At 51.1% G+C, this 22675-nt stretch overlaps 1 protein-coding gene across 2 annotated transcripts in view; it reads left to right on the top strand.

The window, feature by feature from the left end:
* Positions 1-22675, top strand: part of NSMAF (neutral sphingomyelinase activation associated factor) — a 2198666-nt gene that overhangs the window by 1480044 nt on the left and 695947 nt on the right. For both annotated transcript variants that reach the window (XM_069621092.1, XM_069621093.1), the window contains one exon: positions 7617-7725. In XM_069621092.1, coding sequence (XP_069477193.1) covers positions 7617-7725 — 109 coding nt within the window. The remainder of the gene's footprint in view (positions 1-7616; positions 7726-22675) is intronic.

The raw sequence follows: 22675 nt of genomic DNA, 5'->3' as shown, positions 1-22675 counted from the left end.
AGTAAGGTTGGTCTCAGGGCCCATTCAACCAAAAATCTGACTGTCACCTCTGCTCTGCAACATGGAGTCCCTGGTCAAGACATTTGACAGGCAGCTATGTGGGCATCTGCCCACACATTTGCAAAGTATTACTGCCTGGATTCTCACTCTGGACAGTTTGTTCGGTTTGGTAGAGCAGCCCTTCATTTTTTTTGGTTTTGTTGGTGTCCTTGCTCTCTTCCCACCTCCAGTTCAACATACTGCTATGGGAGTCTATCAAAGATGAGGAATCCGTGAGTGGACGGAATCCATTAGAAGAAGCAATTATTTGCCTCTCTGTTATGTTTTTGTCTGATGGATGTTCCTCTGAGAGATTCCTCATTGTCTGCCCTACCTGCCCCACTTGGTGGATAGCTAGTACACCTTGATTCTGTGGTCCCTCATCATCAGAGTGCTAGGGGAAAAAGTGTGGGGACTAAGGTCACAGGGTGTGGCACCTCAATATATATTGGCCCCTATGTTCTGTCCATTGCGGATGCATAGAGGCATCTGGCAGAGCCAAGCTGTGCCCCCTGGTGGCAGAAAAGTTTGTATAATGCAGCTTGTCATAATGCCATCAAGGTGTAGATGAAAGGTGTGTATGCAGGGTAATGATGTCACATGGGCATCTGTGTGTGAATGCAGAATTTGAGGTCATATGGAACCAGGAGTGTTGGTGAGAGGGACCTGTAGTGTTGGTGAGACAGGGCTCTAAGGGTTCTAGAGTGATAGTTGGAGATGCTGTGCTGGCTGGGATGGATGTCTCAGTACTTCCTATCATATTACTTACCTGTACTCAGTCCGGAATAAACTTACCTGTTCTCCAGCATGGGGTCTGGCATGGATTCACATGCTCATGAATATTCCCCGTCGTCAGGCCGGGAATCCGCGGTATAGAATAAAATCAGTTTCATTTCTGATCTGTCTTTCTTAGTAGTACCCAATCACTGGTCTCTGGGTCATACTGCCCCCAGCCAATGACTGCCCTCTCCCTAAGCCCCGCCTCCGGCAGCCATCCTCAGATTTTTACCGCACGTTCAAGTGTTGGGAGTCCTCGTGCTGTAGCTCTCGAGCTTTTGCTGCATTTTCGCGCTTTTTCAGGAGATTTTTCTCATTTTTCGGTTAAATAGAGCCTCAAGCTCCACCGTTTCTACATCCGATCAACAGGGATCCGTTTTGGAGTTTTCTACGCCCCTCAAGGGTGAAGATTTTGTCGAGTTACGCTTTTGGAGGATTCCAGAAGTTCAGAGGCCTACCCCGGGCATGGCCCAGGAGAAAAGAAGCTCGACGCCCGAGAAGCTGTTCAGGACCTGCCCTGGATGCCAGCTTCAGAATGTTTTCAAGGAGGACGAGCATTCGTTATGCCTCTACTGTCTCCATGAGGACAAGACACACAAGGAGAAGGACTGTGCGTTTTGTGGGAACATGTCAAAGCGGACCATGAAGGATCGCTACCTCCGTCTCGCCAACTGGCTGGAAGGGAAGAGCCCGTCGGGCGAGAAGAAGTAAAAGAAGTCCGAGCGGTCTTCTAAGTCCTGTGAGGGTGCCCCGGCGACGGGGGCCCAACAAAAGGCTAAGCACCGCGAGTCCGCGGGCACCGGGAGCGCCGAACGGTCGGGCTCCTTGGCTGCCAGGCAGGGCGCATCCTCCCCGGCGCCATCAACCACGAGCCAACGCTCTGGCTCGGGTAAGAGGAAGTCCGAGAACCCGGCGAAGCTTCTGGAGAGGCCCCGGTCGATCTCGAAGATTCCGGCAGAGGGGGAGCGAGGCTCGGACCCTCCCCCCAAGGTGAAGGCCCCAGGCGCCCAGAAGGTGACGATGGCCTTAATTCACCCTGCTAAAACCTCGATTGAGGATGTCGCCGCGGCCCTGGCTCAGCCTGTGGAGGCTACACCAGTGGAGGCGCCCTCAGGACCCAGGAGGGAGTCGTCTTTCAAGCCCATTGAGAAGACCGCCACAAAGTCCTCGTTGGAAAAGGTGGGGGGAAAAGGTGGGGGAGGGGCTGGTGGCCATCGTGGATACGGACACGACCTCTGAAGAAGAGCTCATCGAAGTCGTGGAAGAGGCCCAGCCCATCGGGAGGGATCCCGACGAGGGCGACGACGAGAGCGACGGTGTCGCCGACAAGGCTCCTCAAGAGCCCTCGCGCCTGTTGTTTCCGGCGCCGCAGGACACCTCAGCGGCCATTTTGTCAGCGATTCAGTCCTTATGCTCGGAGATGAGGACAAGGTTGCCCCTTCCCCCGACTGAGGTGCCTGAGCCAGACCCAACGGGGGAACCGGAGCCAGGACCTCCGGAGAGTCCACCGCATAAGAGGAGGACGACGCATCCTACGCCACCTCTCCCACCTCTGCGGCCTGCTCTGCCTTCCCCCCGGTCTACTACCCACGGGGATGATACAGGCACAGACACGGCTACGACAGGTACAGATAACGACGGAGGCGACGACGGGACGTTTCCCCCGTCGCCCCCTGCTCAGGCGTCCCCGCCCGACGAGATTGGATCCTTTCATGCCATGATTTCCAGGGCATCCGAGCTTTTCCAGCTCTGCCCAGAAGAAAAGAAGAAAGAAGGGTTCCTATACCAACGGCGCAAGGCTAAAAGGAAGACGGTCCTCGCCGTACCGCTTCTTGATGACATCTGGGATGAGGGGCTCGCCCTCCTCAAGAACCCTGCCACGGCGCCGGCAAAGAGGGACCGGTACGAGAAGAAGTACCGGGTCCCCGATGCTGCCCCCTTGTGCCTTCGGGCACAACCTACCCTGGATTTGGTCGTCTCGGCGGTGGCAAAGAAGAAAGCTGGGGGGGCATCGGCCTCGACATCAACTTCCCCGCCAGACGGCGAGGCCAGGAAGTTGGACACGATGGGGCGACGGGTCATCTCATCCGCAGCGACGACTATCAAGGCGGCCAACGCCCTGGCTATCATAGCCCGCCACGACAGGGAGTTGTGGTTCAAAATCGCCCCTCTGTTAGACTTCCTTCCGGATGCCAAAAAGGCTGAGGCCCTTGAAATCCTACAGGAGGGGGAGATTGCTTCGGACCACGCCATCACGGTGGCAACGGACATCGCCGACACCGGTTTCCGTCAGTTGGGCAACGGCGTTTGCTTGAGACGACGAGGATGGCTCAAGGCCACAGATTTCCGCCAGGACGTACAAACCAAGGTTTTGGACATGCCCTTCGATGGGAACAACCTGTTTGGGAAGGCGGTTGATGAGTCCCTTCAGGCCATCAAGACAGACAAAGACTGCCCGGGCACTGGGAGTGCTCCAACAACGACGGCCGTCCTTTCGGAGCTCCGGAGGCAGACAAGGTGCCTCCAAGGGATCCGGCAGTGGCTCCTCCACTTACCGCCAAGCGGCAAGATCTTCGTCCCAGGAAGCCTACAGGGGAGGCGGCAAGTCAGGTGGTGCCCGTCGTCGTCGACAAGGAGGTCAAGGAGGCAAGGCGGCCTCCAAACAAGATTGAACCGACCGTGGGGTCGGGCCCCCGCCGAAGCACCCCGGTGGGAGGCCGGCTGGCGAGGTTCGTCAGCGTGTGGGAGTCCATCTCCACCGACCGTTGGGTGCTGGACGCCCTGGCCCAAGGGCACGCCCTCGAGTTTCAGAAGAAGTGCCCTCGCGTTCCACCCGTGGCCAGGAAGGAAAATCACGTCCCTCAACTACTGTTGGAAGTAAGGGCGATGCTCAAGAAGGGTGCCATCGAGCTTGTCCCAAAGAGGCTTCGGGGCTCCGGAGTTTACTCAAGGTACTTCCTTGTAAAAAAGAAGACAGGAGGATGGCGCCCCATCCTGGACCTACGACGACTGAAGAAGTGCATCAAGGCACAGAAGTTCCGTATGGTCACCCTCCAGCATGTGCTGGGACAGCTGGAGGAGGGCGATTTCCTGTCGTTGTTGGACTTGGAGGATGCGTACTTCCACATCCCCATTCTAAAAAGTCACCGAAAGTTCCTCAGGTTTGTGGTCCAAGGGCGGCACTACCAGTTCAAGGCCCTCCCGTTCGGATTGAAGTCGACACCCAGGGTGTTCACCAAGTGCCTTGCACCGGTGGCGGCGTGGCTGCGCCTACAGAGGATCCACGTCTACCCCTACCTGGACGACTGGCTCATCCGGGCCACAAGGACAAGGGAGCTCACCGTGGCGCACACTGCGAAGACCGTCCAGCTGCTCACAGACCTGGGATTCTCCATCAACTTTCCGAAATCCCACCTGGTTTCGTCGCAAGTCGCCCTGTTTCTGGGAGCCAAGCTCGACACAGTGGCGCGGCTGGCCTCGCCGTCGGAGGAAAGGACCAGGACCATTCTGGGCAAAGTGCAGCGCCTGCTGGCCATGGATATGGCCAGGGTAAGATCTATCAAGTCCCTCCTCGGGATGATGTCCTCCTGCATTTATCTGGTGCGCCTTTGCAGGCTTCGGATGAGACTCTTACAGGAGTTCCTCGACGCCCGCTGGATCCAGTCGACGGGCAGCTTCGAGGACAGGATCCCTCTCAAAGAGACGTTCTGTCAGGCGATCCGGTGGTGGAGTACCCGCGCCCATCTGTCGGCGGGCACGGACTTTCAGACCCCAGCTCACCAGGTGACGGTGACGACGGACGCCTCCCTGGAAGGTTGGGGAGCACACTCCGGGGATCTTCACGCGAGAGGCCTTTGGCTCCTGGAGGAGAAGTCTCTCCACATCAACATCTTTGAGCTCCGCACAGTGTTCTGGGCCCTCAGGTCCTTTCTTCCGTCCCTCAAGGGCAAGGTGGTGAGGATCTTCACCGACAACACCACCACGATGTTCTACATCCGGAAGCAGGGCGGAACCAGGTCCCCAGCCCTATCCAAGGAAGCCCAGGATCTGTGGCATTGGGCCGTTGCCCAAGGGATGTTTCTGGTGCCTCTTCATCCGGCAGGAATAAAAAACACGATCGCCGACTCACTCAGCAGGGAGCTGCGCTCGTGCCACAAGTGGGAACTACACCAGGATCAAGTGGATCGGCTCTTCTGACGATGGGGCAAACCCCAGATCGACCTGTTCACGACGGCGATGAACTCCAAAGTGTCAGAGGTTCGCCAGCAGGTGCCCACAGCCGAGGAGCAGGGGCGATGCTTTCTCGTTCCCTTGGGACGGCCTGTTTTTATACGCGTTCCCTCCATTGCCGTTGCTGCTCCGCATCATCAACCAGCTCAAGAAGTCCAGGTGCAGGATGATCCTCGTCGCACCGGGGTGGCCGAGGCAGATCTGGTTCCCGGACCTTCTGGACTTGTCAACGTCCCCGCCAGTCAGGCTGCCGGCGGTCGCAGATCTTCTCTCCAGAGAAGGAGGCGCCATTCTTCACCACAACCCGGAGTCGCTGAACTTGCAGGCCTGGCTCCTGCAGCACTAGAGTTTGGAGGGTACGACATCCAGGCCGACTGCAGAGAGGTTCTTGCAAAGGCCAGGGCGTCCTCAACTCTCAAGTGCTACGGACATAAATGGAAGAGGTTCTCTGTCTGGTGCCGTGCACAGAAGATTAACCCTCTGCGGATTACGGCCCCTCAAGTACTGCCGTACCTACTGTCGCTGGCCAAAGCTGGACTGGCTCACGCCTCCATCAAAATACATCTGGCTGCAATCTCCCGATATACCAGGACGACGGGATGGGCGTCCTTGTGGTCTCATCGCCTGGTGAAAGAATTCATGAAGGGACTATTCTGATCATTTCCGCCGGTGAAGACTCCTGCCCCGGCGTGGGAGCTTAATGTGGTGCTGAAAACGCTCATGGGGGGCCCCATTCGAGCCTATGCATTCGGCGCCTTTGAAGTTCCTGTCATGGAAGACCGCTTTCCTCGTGGCCATCACCTCCGCACGACGAGTGGGAGAGATCCAGGCCCTATCTTGCAAGCCTCCATACTTGACTTTTCATGACACGAGGGTGGTGCTGAGGACACACCCATCCTTTATGCCCAAGGTGCCGTTGGACTTGCACCTCAACGAGCCCTTGGTGTTGCCAGTTTTTTTCCCGTCGCCTTCATCGCCGGCTGAGAGGACTTTGCACTCGCTGGATGTAGCTAGAGCGCTGAAGTTCTACGTGGACCGCACAAAGAGTTTTCGGAAGACGTCACAACTTTTTGTGAACTTTGGGACTGTGAATCAAGGGAAGGCTCTCTCGAAGACTTCAATTTCCAGATGGCTCTCCGGCTGCATCATGCACTGTCACCGGTTGGCAAACCAACATCTGCCCGGCCGTCCGAGAGCCCATTCGACCAGAGCGATCGCTGCTACCACGGCGTTCCTGTCTGGTGTGCCCCTGCTGGACATCTGCAGGGCTGCGACGTGGAGGTCAACGCACACCTTCACAAGATTCTACTGCGTCGATCGGGACTCCAGGGAGGAGTCCAGGGTCGGCCAGGCAGTGCTGCGCAACCTGTTCGCCTAAGGTGAGCCTGGGGAGGAGGTAAGAGTTGCTTAATGTTGAGTTGTTGTATTGCTTAATGTTGAGCCACCTTCCATGGTTGTGCATGTGTGTACTGCTATGTATTCTCTTATTCATGAGCATGTGAATCCATGCCAGACCCCATGCTGGAGAAGGAACAAGTTACTTACCTGTAACTGTTGTTCTCCAGCATGGGTCTGGCATGGATTCACATGCAAACCCTCCCGCCTACCCCTCTGCGGCTCTTCACTTGGTCATACTGCCACTTTACGTGCTACCAAATCTGAGGATGGCTGCCGGAGGCGAGGCTTAGGGTTAGGGCAGTCATTGGCTGGGGGCAGTATGACCCAGAGACCAGTGATTGGTTACTACTAAAGAAGACAGATCAGAAACGAAACTGATACTGATTTTTTTCTATACCGAGGATTCCCGGCCTGACGACGGGGAATATTCATGAGCATGTGAATCCATGCCAGACCCATGCTGGAGAACAACAGTTACAGGTAAGTAACTTGTTCCATAACTTACCTCCTGACTCCAGCTTGGAGTGTGAGTGGCAAACCCCATTACTTCACAGCTCTACTGGGTAGATGGATATCAAATATGAGAAATCTGTGTGGGGAACATCCATCAGATAATACATTTCTGATAGGCAAGTAATTTGTTCTTCTCTGGCACAGAGCCAGCTGCCATAGGTTTTCCTGATTACAACCCCTTTTTGATGGGGATTCAATATTTAGAATTGGCGATCAGTTCCAAGTCTACATTCCGGGGCTCCCTCTGGTGGAGCTTTTGTCTGGCTAATGTTCCATAATGGGAACATTTGCAGGACAAACAAAAAGGACATAATTTACATTTCTAACTCCATGGGAATAATAAGAAAACTCCCATTTGCTACTTCCATGTTACAGAAGCTGCCGGACAGTCTCCTCTTTGACACCAATGTGTGTAGCCCAGGCCAATGCTGATGCATTTTATGAGAAGTGCCAGAACTTTGCCATTTGTGACTCCTGTGCATATTTGGTAATATGATCTCATGTGCTTCAATAGGTTTTGATTCATTATTTGTCATTTTCAGCTTCAACACTAAAAACATTTTTATTGGACATACAAGCTCAGACCAGTTTGCTTTGTCAGTGCATTTTTTATTTGAGAACAGACATCTGCTTATATGACTTTTTGTTTTTCTTTGTAGTTTCTCCCAGTGAGGAATCGTTTGAAGATCTTACGGAAGAAAGTAGAACACTTGCATGGAGTAACATTGGCAAACTAGAGATTGTTGATCAGCATCAAATTCACAAAGAGTAAGTTTTCGTCGAACACTGGAGATATATTTAGCATTTTTGTGTTTTTCAAGGTGCTCCCACCACCTCAGAGTTAAGGTCCCGGAGTGAAGCAAATGCCTTTAATGAGGACAGAGGACTATTTCCATTAAGTACAGCCTGCAACGGAAGGCGTTAGCACATCGATAAAAGCCAGGGGTGCTAATTTCAAGGTAACAGGAAATTGAGCTATTACAAGAGTCCCTTGTCAATGTCTATGGTGGCATGATCGACTAAAAGTCAGGTGCGAAATGGGAGAAATCTGGCAAAAAATGAATTTCTTCCATTTGTGCGGATAAAGGTTAGGGGCAGATAAGAAGTGGGGGAGGGTGTGGCAGAGCAGCCATCAGGTTGCTCAGGAGCCAAACCTTTACTGTAGTATTCAGCCGTTGTTTTATTTACTTTTATATTTTTTAACAAAATAAAGTTGTTGGATTTATTCTGCCCTTGTTCCGAGCAGCCTGAAGGACTGTTAACTCATCACAGGTGCGAATATCCAACTTGTCAAAATATGCAAATGTTTTGGTATGCCAGTGGTAGCCCATTTGTGGTGATGGTATTGCTGTGAAAAAGTCACACAAATGCCTGTTTCAGATTCCCACAGATTTGAAGTAGCTGATATGTCATCCACCCTGATAATTTCTTTTTTTTTAACATAACTTTTTATTTGCATTTTTAACCAAAACCATACAAATGTAAACCCCCACTCCCTACCCCCCTCGGTCCGACGGGAGTCCGTGCTCGTGCGGTGACATTTAGTGCGTGCAGATCCTTGCTGTCCGCCACCCGTTCCAGATTTTGCCCTCCTGCTGGGTCGTTGGCGGGTATTTTCTTTGTCCTAGCCCTTTCCGAGAGCTCTTCTGTTATGCCCAGGATGCGCATATTCCTAGGACACCTCCAGTAGCCTCGTCCAGTCTGTGCAAAACCTTTTGTAATCCCCATGGAGGGAATAGGTGAGCCACCATAGTGCGACAAAGTTGCAGATTTTTGCCACCCATTCATGTTTCTGTGGGGGTCTTTGGCTTCATCATGATGACGTAGAGCTTGCGATCCGGCCTTGAGGGAATTTCCTCCAGGGACCCATCGAGTCCCAACATTGCAGAGCCTCTATTTCCTTTGCTCTTCACCCCCAGAACTTTTTATATTGCCTCCTGTATTCCCCCTCAATATCTATCTAATTTGGGGCACTCCCACCAAATGTGGCTCCACGTTCCTTCTTAACCGCATTACCTCCAGCAGAGCTGCATGACCCCCGTGTACATTCTGTGGAGTCTTGCGTTAAGTGCCATTCGACAAGTAATTATATCCAGATCTCCTAAATTTGGAGGGATCTTGAGTTTGGGGATGCATGCCCATAGTTATGACCAATCTGTTTCTTCTATCGTCCATCCGGTGGAAGCCTCCCATCTTTTCATAAAGGGTCTTGGAGGGGGATCCTCTCCCACTTTCAGTTGCGTGTATATAGACGCCACCACCCATCTGTCAGCCATGTTTAGTTATTTTTCGAAGGGGGTTAATTGGCATATCCCTGCTTTGTTCATGGTGGGATGGAGCAACCAGTGCCTGAGTTGGATGTAGCTGTATCTCTCCCTCTCTCACAGGGCAAAATCTGACTTAAGTTGGTCGAACTGTTTGACCTCGTTCCCCTCCATCGTGTCTCTAACCTTAAAACATCCCCCTTGTTGCCATCCTTCGAAGGTGGCGGTTTTATGTCTGGGGTGAATTGTGGGTTGTCAAATAGCTGTGTAACCGGGGATGGATATGAGGGGATGTGTGCTCGCTTCGACGCTTAGTCCCACGAGTCCCCCACCACTGAGAGGACGGTTCTACTGTAAATTTGAGGTGGTCCGTCCCCTTTGGGTTTCCACAGTACTCACTGCAAATCTACCCTGGCAACTGCTCGTCCATTGGCCTCCAAATCTTCCCCCGATCCTTATTTTGCCAGTCCCTGACAAACCTCTTCTGGGCAGCGAAGTAATAGGCCCTAAAGTCGGGATCCCCCATACCGCCTCTATCTGTTGGCAGTCTCATAAGTTTAGCGGCCACTCTTGGAGGTCTGTTGTTCCACACAAACTTACTTGTTATTTTGTGGATGGATCTGAACAGAGCCGACGGGACGTGGACCAAGAGTGACGATGTTAGGGAGAATTCTCTGTAAGGCTAATTTCCCAAACCTAGTGAGTCCCCCAGCAGCTTTGATGGATTTTTGGGGTTTATTTTTTTCTCTCCTGCTAAGAGTGAGATTCTTTTGCTCCCACTCTTAGACATGATTTGAGGTGTTCCTTTAACTTTCCATGTGTTTTATGGGCTATGGGGTCTTTTTCTCCATAGGGTCTCATGTGTTTTTTTGATGTGGGTTATACAGCACCCTCCGTGCCGTAATCCAGGGGTGTCGTAGTGACCCCCCACCATAGACTCCATACCCTGGGACTGACTACTGTCTCCCAGGGCATGTAAAGTCACCATTGGCTTTGCTAGTCCCAAATTATGAACAGAAACCAGTACAAACCATCGTATTGTGGACGTACTGGTCGGGGCAATTCGATTGCCCCGGGGTCTGTTGTTCGAGGGGGCACGTCTCCGTCCCCCCTGATCGAGTTTTGGCTGGTGGCAGTGGATACTACTTTTTATATTCGACCGCAAATATATCTCTATGGGATTTTCCCATTGTTCGAGGCTACCAACTTTAGTTATTTAATTCTTATAGCCTCGAACATACCGCCGGTTTATTTATTTAATATTAATTCACCGGTTGGTATTTTTTGCCAGAACTCTATTCTAAAATGGCGTTTGTGTTCTCTTCCGTGACTCCAACCCAAGTTGAGCCCTTTGTTGCACTTTTTGGCGGGCTTCTCCACAGAAGCCTCCAAAAATGGTGCCACTCTGTCTGGGTACCACAGGGGGTGTGGGAGGGGGTTTAGGCACCCTGGACTGAGTTACCTTGGTAACTCAAGTCGCGCTCCGTCCTGATTGGCCCAAGTGGTGAGCCGGCCGGCTCACCACTTAGCATGTTTGATTGACATCTAGGCTGAGTGAATGGGGGTGTGCTGCATAAAAGCAGGGCTTTGGGGACTGGAACTTCAGAAGTCACCACAGGACCTAAGAATCCGAGGAGGGAGAAGCTGAGCCGACCTGCAACGACGACACCACCGGTGGAGCCCTGCTGAACCGCCTCACCACTTTTCCCGACGACAGAGGAGATCTCCAGTCCGGAGAGTCTTCTTCCTTTGACTGGTGGGGATAACCAGTTTTGCCTTCTTTTCACCTTCCTGGAGCATCTCGTGGCCGCCTTGCCCGTGCCAAGCACCCCGGCAACTGGAATACCACGGTTTACCACTACCGCAAAGAGAAGGGTAATGCCTTTTAACCGGAGGACTCCGCGGCTGGTTTCTTCCCTGGCAGTGCAACGACCTTCATCTTTCCTCCACGGCCAGACCTCTTCTTCCTCTGGACGAAACACAGACTTGCACCTGCTGCCAGGAACAACTGCCCCCGCCGTAGCTTCCTTCACACTTAAGGTATTGTGTCCCGCCTGGCTTCCCTTGCGACAGATCGTTCGGGGTGACAGTAAAGCCTCGACTTTCTAACCTGGGCTGGCCTGGGACAACCTAGCTAACCTTTCCTGACTTCAATTTCATCCTTTTTGCACAAACTATCTACAAGACTCTTTGGGCATAACCCCACTGTGTGAACCTGGACCCCTTCTGCTTGCTCTCTCCAAGAGTGGGTCTTGCAATTGACTTCCTTGCTCTCCAGTAGAACTCTGCCTATCCTGCCTTACTGTGGTTCGTTGTAAAGGTATTGAAACTTGGGTGTTTCCTTAACTCTGCCTTTTTCCTCCCTTTCTTTACAACTTATTAGAGTGTCATCTTATGTTAAGCGCTCACCTCTGTCTGAAAATTAAGTGGCGTTTCTCACTAAGACTTGTCTAATAGGTGAATAGGGTTGTATATATATGATAGTGACTGTGTGCGGAATTTACTCACCTCGTTTTTGCTAGTGTAAATTACAAGTGTGTTTTTAAATAAATAATTATATACTTTTACACCAAAGCTCTGGTCAGTGTTTGTTTGTACTACTGTGTCTCTGTACCTATTGTGTATACTCTGCATACTGCCTAACTCTTCTTGAGGGAAGTCTGACTGCTCAGCCACAGCTACCAAGTGAATCCGTGTGGTACAGACTGCTACCATGTGGGTTTACTGCCAAACACCTGTAGTCTTAAATCTTTTGCAGTGGTCCCTAAGGGAACTGCACAGGTTTCTGCCTAACAGACGAGAAGTAGTATAGTAACTGCGGTAATACCACCATTTTTAGGACATTTAGGTGACCTAGTCATGTTATGGATAAGGGGCCCCAGTCTATCATTTTGGTTTTAAGCTTCTCCAGAAGGGGCGGGTAGTTTGCTTGATATAGCTGTTCCACTGATTGATTTGATTGGTTATTTATAACACACTTAATACCCAGAGGTTTCTAAGCGCGGACCCGGGGATCGAACCTGTGGTGCTCTGTGTCCTATTACTTTCAATGCGAGCATGTTGCTATCCTCCCGAGACAACTTAATCCCCAGATTTGGTCAACTTAATCCCCAGATAGGTTATGGAGTGTTCCACCCATATATATGGGGAAGCCCTTTTAAGATCTTGTACTACCTTGTTGAGGAGAGTGAGATTTAGGATCTCCGATTTGCTCACGTTTATTTTAAGGCCGGCCACCGCCCGAAGTGAATGAGTTCCCTTTCTATCGCCCCCAGTGAAGCTCTGGTTGGGTGATGGTTAAAAGCATATAATCTGCGAAAGCAGCGATTTTGTGTGGCACTCCCCCAAACGTGATTCCCGCTATGTCCTCACTGGTTCTTACTGCGGCTAGGAAGGGTTCTAAATGAATCACATACAACATGGGGGACAGCGGGCACCCCTGCTTGGTGCCTCGCTGGACCACCACTGGGTCCGAGAACTGCCTGTTAATGGACAGCCGGAGAACCGGCTGTCAGTAATTGCCCCTCACCCGGTTCGTAAACTTAGTGCCAAATCCCATCCTGTCCATGGTTGCAAAGAGGAATCCCCACTCCACTCGATCAAAAGCTTTCTCACTGTCTAGTGCCATGAGGACACTTGGGATGTCTCTCGCGTGCTTATTCGATCAGGTGCATAATCTTCCTAACATTGTCCCGGTCTGTCGTCCCCTAAAGAATCCTGATTGATCTAGTTGTACTACCCTGGGCAGAATCTGGTTGAGCTTTGTCACCAGGAATTTCGTGTGAATCTTGGCGTCAACGTTGGGTAGGGCAATTGGGCGATAGGATCCGCATTCTGTGGGGTCCTTGTCTTTTTTGAGGATGAGCATCACTTTTGCCTCCTCCATAGATTTGGTGATGGCCTTGTCTATGCCGACTTGGTTAAACAATTCTGTCAAGTGTGGTATTAGTTTTTCCCTATGTTCCGGGGATTTATTAATAGGCAGTGACTTTATTGCTGCCCGGACTTCTTCGCTAGTTCTGTCTTGTTCCAGGACTTCCCTTTCCTCCTCTGATATTCTCGCCAGATCAATCTTATCTAGGTAGGATTCCTGTAGTGCTGGGAAGGGGGTCATCTGAGCTGTATAGCCTAGAGTAGATTTGGACGAATTCTCTCTCGATGTCCTTGCTGTTGGCACTAGTCTTACCTCCGTTGATTTTCAGGATTGTTTTGTCTTTTTGTTCCCTCCTCAACAGTCTGGCCAGTAAGCGGTCCGACTTGTTTGCTTTGATATAGTATTTTTGCTTCATGGATAATAGATTGCCTTCTGCCACCCTCGTTTGTATGAAGTCTAACTGGCGCCTGATGCATCTATACTCCCTTTTAATGGCTGCGCTCAGAGATGTTCCCATTTTGTCCATTATCTCCTTCAGGTTGGCCTCTAGCCGAGCCTCCTTCAGCCTTATTTCCCTGTCTCTTTTTGCTTTGACCTCAATGATCCGCCCCCTTATTGATGCCTTAAGGGCACCCCATCTGACCTGTAAGGTCATTTCCATGACCCTGTTGGTCTCCAAGATTGCCTCGATTTCTTCTGCCATTTCACAGGCTAGAGTGTCATCTTTGAACAAGGGGGCCGGGTACTGGCACCTCCACAAGCCTGGTGCACCTCCATTTCTTTTTAGAGTTAAGGTCATTGAGGCGTGGTTAGAGAGTACTCTTGAAACCCATACATAGTCAATCCTGGAGTGGGAGCCTTGAGTGTGCGAGTAGAAGGTATAGCCCTCCTTGTCCCCCTCTAGTTCCCTCCAAGCGTATACCAATGCCAGATCTTGAATATTCCCCTTGAGTTCCCCTGACGGTCTCCCCTGTACCCCTAGCGATTTGTTGCTTCTGTCCTTGGTGGGGTCCCAGGGTATGTTGAAGCCCCCTGTTACTATAATGTGGGATTTCGCACATTTTTCGAGTCTGGTCAGCGCTTTTGGACGTATTCATCCTGGCCAACATTTGGACCATATGATGTTGCTACTGTGTAAGCCTCTCCTCTCCCCTCCAGAGCTACTGCTAGGTATCTTCCCAGGTCATCAGAGTCTATGCCAGACATAGTCCGGTCCAACCCATCTTTCAGAGTCAGGAGCACCCCTCCTTTCTTTTTAGGTTGAGTGGCTTGGAAAAGCCTTGTGTACCCCCAGATCTTTATTCTTCTTATGCCCCGGGTGTGTGGATGTGCGTTTCTTGGAGTGTTGCTATGTCCGGCTGCTCCCGTCTAAGGCATCTCTCTATTTTTTTCCTTTTAATTGGGGAGTTTAGGCCGTTGACATTTAGGGATATTATCTCAAGGTTGTTACTACTATCCATTGTTGTGTATGTATGTCATGTCCATTTGTTCGCTTCTCAGGGCCGACCTGAAGCCTCCCGTTTGGGTACTCCTCCCTTCCCCTTGTGTCCACCCCCACTGCAGTCTTGCGATCCTCCCGGACCTCGACCCCTCCTCCACCCACCCTCCCCACCCCTAGACTGGCCGAATCGTTGTCTCGAGAGTTGAACCCATGAGTTTCCCCAGACTTTGTGCAGGATCTCCCATCCTCATTCCAAGCATCCCTCCCCTCATCCTTCCCATGAGGCCTCTACATGTTTCGTTTGTTGATCATTAGCTTAACTCAACTTAGCTTGACGTGCACCCTCCCCAGGCGAACTGTCGATAGATAGTCCCTCTTCTTGTTGCTCTTTCAGTTAGGGGCATCGTTGGGGGTTTTACTCTTGTCTTGATCATTCCCGGCTGGCTGACCGCTGAGGAGTGGGTGGTGGCCCACCTTCTTGGGCCTTTTATGCCTTACTGTGGACCATTCCCAAAGCCTACGGATGTTGTGTTGGGAGGTCGATGAGGAGACGGCTGTCGTCTTCAATTCCCAGAAGGGTAGCACCTTGCTCGTACGTTGTAATTCTATGTTGCTTCCCCTGCCACTCAAAGAGCACCCCAAATGGGTAGGTCCATCTGTAGCGAATCTCTCGATCTCTCAAGAAGGCTAGTACTGGAGCCATTCTTCTCCTTTTGATGAGGTTGGATTGCACCAAGTCCTGATAGAGGAACATTTCAGCTCCATAGTATGTGATCTGTTTCGTTATCCTGGCCTTTGCTAGTATTGTCTCTTTGATGGTGTAGTCCTGGATGGCCACCAAAACATCCCTCAGTCTCGCCCCTGGCTCCTGTTGGCGGGGCCCCACCCTGTGGATTCTATCAAATTTTATCTCCAACTCTACTTCGAGATCCTGGAGACCCCTGAAAATGTTCTTGACTACTTCCGATAGTTCCTGGTCTTGTGTGTTCTCTGGTAGACTTTTGATGCAGATGTTGGACCTCCTGGACCTATTTTCCAGATCCTCTGCTTGCAGTTCGAGGTTATGGGTGGCCACTGCTAGAGTCTCCAGTAGGGGGGGGGTCCGATTTCCTCGCATCATCCGTTAGTTCCTGTATTGCTCTTTCGTTCGTGTCTACCCTCTCCTCCATTTAATTAATGTATCTCTTTATTTCCTGAAGCCGCTCTGCCAGGTCCTCCGAGAAGACATCAATTTGTTTCTGCACCGCAGTGGAGATCTTGTCTCCGAACTCACTGAAGAATTGTTTAAATGTGGATTGCGTTACAGGTGCATCCTGCACCTCATGTGAAGGGTCTTCCCCAGAGTCTGAGGGCCAATCTGTTGTGGGGTGTCCCCCGGGGAGGGGGGGGTTCTGCTTCTTTGACCAATATCTTGGCTAGGGCGCCTTCCTGGGCCTTTTTGGAGCTTCTTAGCGCAGCTGGGGCCTCTTTACTCCTGTTTTTCAACATCGTAATGAGCAGGTGTACCCTTTGTCCGCTAGCTGCGGCTCTGCATGGTCAGGGTTGGGTTGGCGCTTCTCTCGCTTCAAAGGCATTCAGATTGGTGTTTTTGGGTTCTAATGTGCTCCCGTTTGCATCGTCGGGGGGGGGGGGGGTCCCCAGTGAGCGTTGTCTCCTTGCCTATTGTGATGTGTCTTTCAGCGGGGGATATTTGTTCAGTGGTGTCAGCGTTTCTCTCTGGTATGCTGCTCCAGTATGGGGGCCCGTGCCCTCTGGGGAGGTGGCCCAGCCCCCTTTCTTTCTAAATTGCTGTCTTTTGGGTGAGGAGGTTTGCCCCGGGCCTTCCCCTCAGTCCACGTAGTTGGTTTCCTTTGCCTAAAATGCCTAGTAGGCCCAGGGGCTGAGCTTCTGGTTGAAGTCTGTTATGGCGCTCCTCCACTGCTGCTGGCAGCCAGTTGGTGTGTCAGGTCTTGGGCTGTGCCTATGTCTCCTTCAGTGCCCGTCCCAGCTCCCTGTTTCGGTGGGTGCGCTGGCTACTCTGGGCCCCTCACAGCCCAGTGCCCTTTCAGGAATGGAGGGTTATGCTTTCTTTTGCTCCGGCGTGAGAGGGGTTCAGAGGGCCTCCGTCCTGCACCCATCCTGCACAGGCCTCGACCGCTCAGGATGCTGGGGTCGCCAGGTCAAGCGTTCCGTGACCCTGCTGTCATTTACCAATAGGGTTCTCTGAATGGGCCCCCAGGGCACGCCATCTCCGGGTTCACGCATGTGAGTTTACTTGGTGGGCCCTGTGCCTACCTGGGCTTAGTTCCACCCGTTGTGTTCGTTGATGCTGGGGAGGGAGGGTGTCTGAGGTGCTCCTTTTACCTCGCTCCTGCGTCCCTTTCCTCGGTCAGTACCCCTCCTTACCGTAGCTTTGCTCTCTTCAAAGCACAAGGAGGGCTGCCCAGCGCCGCTGCTGGCCTGCTCAATTCCAACCCGTCTCTTGGGTGCCCTGTGTGCTCCTCCTTGCTTCGGCCCCTTCAGCTCTGCAGTTGCGTGTTGTCCGTGATGCCGGTGAGGTACTGTAGCGGCTGCAGTCCTCTCGCATTGGGGGGAGGGTCAAGGGTCCGTTGTGCCCACCCCTGTGTCTCCTTCACCTTCTGGCCCCCTGTCGGCCGTCGTGCCCTCTCCTCAGAGCACTGGGAGGTCGGGCAGGCCCGACCACTGGGTCCACTCCGCTAAGTGGAGCTGGTGGCTATGCAGGATCCGCGCGGGCTGCTTCTTGATATTCTCAGCGGTTGGCGTGAGCAGGGATGTCCTCCAATCTCAGCTGGACCCCGATGCTGCTTGCCTTGTCTTTGGAGCTTGGTGAGGGCTTAGGTGCTGCTTTATCAGCATTTTACAGCCCTGTGGGTCGGCAGAACAGCAACGCGGCCATCTTGGAATCCCCACACTGATAATTTCTTAATTGTTCCAACCCAGTGGATTGTTCTACTTAGTTAGGGAACTTTCTGTACCAATGTGCACCAGCAGCCATTCAATAAGTAATAAGAGCTGCGTGTCCTCTCAAGGGTCACATCTTTAATGGATGCACAGTTATGTCGTCCCACCAGTCAACATTTATTTCTGATGCACTTTGTCCGTCAGGACATTCTGGGGCCTTGCAAGTTTTCCCATCGTGCTTTGTTATAAATTGTCCTGATTTTGAAAAAGGTTACTCAATTGACACATTTTTTAAATTATTTATTATTAAAGCGTTCAGTGTAAAAAAAATACAAACTTTTGCTTTTAAGACATTTTCCCACTTTCTCAAACATAAGCCAAACAATTGCTATTTTTTTTTCTTTTGTTTTCCTTCATCAATTCGGGTCCTGGTTTGGCTATGTGTTTCACATTTGCCTAATAGGGTTGCATTACAGCAGGTCCATTGTTCAATTGTTCTGGTTAGATTTGGTCCAGTCTCTTTAGCATTGTTTCCAGAAACATTCCCAAGCCTCTTGTAGTTTTTCGATTTGGCTCGTCATAAAACGCTGACCATCATAGGTCCGGGTATAGGTCGCATGTTGGCATTAATATTGGTTGTAATAGGCATCCCCTTTCTGTTCGTAATTCCGGACAAAACAGAGATAGATGTCGAATTGATTCTTCGTCTTGTTTGCACAGTCGACATTCTTTTTCCTTTACCAGGCCATATTTCAACAAGTTGGCTAATTAGTTAATTCCTTGTAAAATAGTAACTACATTAAATCACAAATATGTTCACACAAATTCAATGGAGACCCTAGCGTAAACCTGAAGGTATTCCTCCAAAAAGATAGATGGTGGGTATGGGATAGCTATATAGAAGGGAGGTAGGGTGGCTGTGCAGGGGTTCTGAACCCTGCTTTTTACTGCAATAAACCCAGTTAAAACGGTAAAAGAATATATAGATGAAATGTAACCTGGCAAAAAAGTTGAGAAAACTTCATAGATCAAAATAAATATGAATTAACTCATTACACAAATGTATTTGGAATGAACCTGCATTAATATCAAATTATTTCCTGATACCAATCATTAGGTTTCACACTATTGGCCTTGTCACGAGTTTGGCTGTAACCCTTAAATCCGGCAGTAGCGCTGTTACCGCCGTAATTAAGGGTCCGCCAAATCAGGGCTTTGGGGGATTTCTCCCCAGCTCTGAGCTCCGGGAGATCCGCCGGTGGTATGAGCATGCAATTTCTCCATTGAGCCCAATGGGCTCAGTGGGGAATGGGGAATTGCAAATCCACCAAACCCGTGATCCGGAGCTAATAATGCCGGTGGGTTTGGCGGTAGGGCAGATAGCGCCAGCGCTATTAGTGCCGGCGTTACCGCCCAACTCGTGATGAGGCCCTATGTGATTTTAAAAAAAATTCCAACTGATATGATTGACAAAAAACCATGAGGCATTAATGTGTCAGTGTCATTAATTGGCCTGGTTCAAAAATATGACTCAATGTTACCACACATGAAAATGTATAAATATTGCAGCTTCTTTTAAGAGGAAAAAGGTGTAATGGAAAAATTACTCTGCTGCCGCTAAGAATATCTCACTGTCCAGATTTTTCCCTTGGAGGCCAGTGAATTATGAGGTAAAATCCATGTATTCAGAGAACAAGTTGTTTGTGTTCTCTTCTTGGGTCAAATGTAGTCCTATCAATTGCAAACAATAATACTGCAGATACTTTGCCATTATGCTGTCCACAAAACTGTACTGCATTTGAGTAAAGTGTCTCTTGTATTTGATAATTTGAATATTTGTTTTAATGTTCTTTGTATTCAAAGTTTTGACATTGATCAATGGATACACAGACACGTCCATAAGCCTTACTTTCTTAAAAGCAGGAAAATAGTGTGGGGTGGTCGATAAAAAGGTTTTCGGAAAAATAAGAGAAATGGTCAATATTGGAAAATGATTGAACCCTAACATGAGAATCCAAAAACTAATGTTGGCATGTACCAAAATAATTCCCCAGGTATGAAGTTGTCCAGTAGTGTTTGCTAGACGATGAAGGTTCACCCATGTACACATAATTCGTGCTTCTAATGGATTCTTTCCTCCCATGGATTCTTCATCTTCGAAACCCTATCCCAGCGCAGCTGTTCTCCAGGATCTTTTCCGCCACAAAGGGGCGCAATGCTGCTCCACGTTGGTTCCGCCCGCCGCCTCTACTTGCCCCGCCAGATATGATGTCAGGGGCCAGTATATATAGTGCTGCTGCACACTGTGAACTCAGTTCTTTTTTTGCACGCACTCGGTTCGCTAATCGGGAACACGCTTGTTGAAACTTACTTTTCTCTACGCCATGCCTACTCTGTCTAAGGCCTTGGGCTATGTGCGGTCTGCAGCCGGCAGATGTCGGTCTCGGATCCGCACCGGATTTGTCTATATTGCTTGGGCAAGGGTTATGACTCCCAGGATTCCAGGTTGGCCAGTCCATGCACCTGAAGGCCCTCTGGGAAAGGGTGTCAAAACTCTTCCCGATTGTCCACAAGACAAAAGGTGAGTCTCAGCAGTCTCGTTGGAGGTCGCACTATGCGGATCGATGCTCCGGAGAACAGGTGGCTCCATGCAAGGAAAAGGATAAGAAGAAGCAGCAGCAGCATTGAAAGAGGTCCTTAAACTGGCATTCCTCTTCCTCTCTAAAGGAGAGCCATTGCTCCAACGGTTCTCCTGAGCGGCTGGCGGAGGTAACTTTTCCTACGCAATCCTCCACACCACAGGAATGGGATAACTTCCGTCTGAAGATATTGGACAGATTAGCCAAGGCACCGACGGCTCCAGCCTCCGTGCCTGTGGCGCAGGCAGCAGCGCCGTCCGCTTCGGCGCTGATGGGTCTCACTACGTCTGCTGCGACTGGCAGGGTACCTGCTGGGGACCACTCCCGCACACTAAAGGGCTCAGGCCTTGACCCAGAAAATGACCAAGGCACCGCAGTGCTGCAGGCCCCACCTTCAGGCACTGAAGCCTCAGCGCCAGCCCAGACTTTGTCATTGACGGCGCCGTTGACACCGCAGCTCTGCCGGAATACGCCCCACTCACTATGGACACTTCATGGCAAAGAAGTACGACATCTATGATGAGTAGGGCGACCAGGTTTCCTTTGGGCTAGAACCTCTGGGTTTTAGGGAGATGAGGAATTTCCCAGAGGAGTTCTACGGGGAAGGTGAGGATGTCCTGGGACTGGCAGAGGACCTGCAGGTCACCAGTGGCCTTGGCACCTCCCCAGAGATCGACATTTTGCAGCTCTCACTCTTGGAAATCCTCAAGCTGCCTTCCAGCGCTTGATGGCTAAAGTGGTCAGTTCTCCAGGGCTGTCCTCCCCGTACAGGTCTAAGGTTCAGTACGAACATTGCAACATATTGGACGATGCTCCCAAGAAGGAGACGTTCCTGGTCTTCAATGTGGCAGTGAAGGCCACTGTCCTGGAGATGTGGGCGAAACCTGCCTCTGTTCTGGCAGTGGAAAGGGATCGGGCAAAGAAACACGGCCCTGCCATGTCAGACCCAACCTTTCTCTCCTCCCATGCTTCACCAGAGTTTTGTGGTTCAGGCCGCGACAGCTACTGTCCCTACCAACCGACAGGGAAAGAGGTTTGACGATGGGGTAAAAAGATTTTTACATCAGGCAGTCTTGCACTGCATGCTGTGAATGCCTCTTGTACCATGGCAAAATTCTCCTTCGGCTTTTGGGCGGCTGTAGCCAATGCGGCTGAATATGTCCCGGAAGGAGAAATGAAGGACGGTTTCCTGTCCTTGGTCACTGTTGGCAATGAGGCAGCAGGCCAAATGTTGCAATGAGGACTGGACACTGCGACAAGCGCTGTGGTCAAGCATCATTCTTGGCTGAGGACATCTTGTTTCGCGGCCGATGTTCAGGCAAAGCTGTTGAGCATGCCTTTCAATAGCCAAAACCCCTTTTGGAGCCAAGGCTGATGACGCCCTCCAAAAGGTCCAGTCGTCAAAGGCAATGGCTATGTCTTTGGGGCTTGCCGTGCAATAGCCCTCCACACAGTCGGCGTTTCAGGGCAGGGTATTTCATCCCTGCACCCATGCCAGAGTGGCCGTGGTTAGTCTGCCTCAGGCAGAACTCAGGGCAGACACTTCCTGCGAGGAGCCCAGAGAGGATATGCGGCTGCAGTTGTTGTCCCCACCGTGCCCCAGGGTCCAAAACCTCAGTGACGGGCTATGCCACTCAACACCGGTGTGGGGGGTGTGCTTTCCCTTTTCAGGCCAGAGTGGTCAAGGACCACATCCTAAGCTTGGGCCTTAGAGGTCATCAAACAGGGGCCCCAGGTCACCTTCTTGTCTCTGGATCCCATTTCCTCTTGGAGGAGGTCTGTCGGCTTCGGTCAAAAACACAGTGGAACTATTACCACAATGAAACAAGGCAGGGTGTCGTACAAAACCTATTTGATGGTGCTGAAGGAGGACAGGGCTTGTGTCCCATTCTGGATCTGCGGCTGCTGAACTTGTTTCTGCGCAAGGACAAGTTCAAAATGGTTACGCTAGCTCAGATCCTGCAAGCCCTCAATTTGAAGGACTGGTTGGTAACACTGGAGCTTCAGGTTGCCTACTTCCATATGCTGATTTATCAGAGGCACAGAAAGTATCTGAGGTTTGTGGTGGAACAACATCACTAACAGTTCAAGATCCTGCCGTTGGGTTTTTCTTCAGCACCCAAGGCTTTCACCAAACTGCTTGTGGTGGTAGTGGCTCGCCTTAGGAGGGAGGGCAATCATGTCTTTCCCTAACTCGATCCTCAGCTCTAGTGCCGGAGCATCTGCTCCATACATGCATGCTATTGCACAGACTGGACTTTTCCATGAACCTAAATAAGCCTCAGGTTTCGCCATCCCAGTCCCTCCGATTTACTGGAGTCGTCTTGGACGCTTGCCTGGGCAGGGCTTTCCTGCTCGAGGATCGAGTGGCAAACCTCCTTTGGAAGGCCAGTGTCCTTTAATCCCAGGCACAAGTCCTGGCCTAGACTTTCCTGCTCCTTTTGGGCCTCATGGCTTCCTGCATCCTAGTGTTGCTGGTGGCAAGGCTGTGCACGAGATCGCTTCAGTGGCTTCTCCATTGTGATTTGTTGTTGTTTTAAAGCCCCATGTCAGACCTTTGTCTAGGTGGCTCAGGGTCTTGTGTGGTTGACTGTGCGAG

Source organism: Ambystoma mexicanum, chromosome 5q, assembly GCF_040938575.1.
Source record: "Ambystoma mexicanum isolate Mex_15411 chromosome 5q, UKY_AmexF1_1, whole genome shotgun sequence".
NCBI lineage: Eukaryota > Metazoa > Chordata > Amphibia > Caudata > Ambystomatidae > Ambystoma > Ambystoma mexicanum.
The sequence above is the reverse complement of the archived record's forward strand: the minus strand, read 5'-3'. Positions and strand labels throughout refer to the sequence as shown.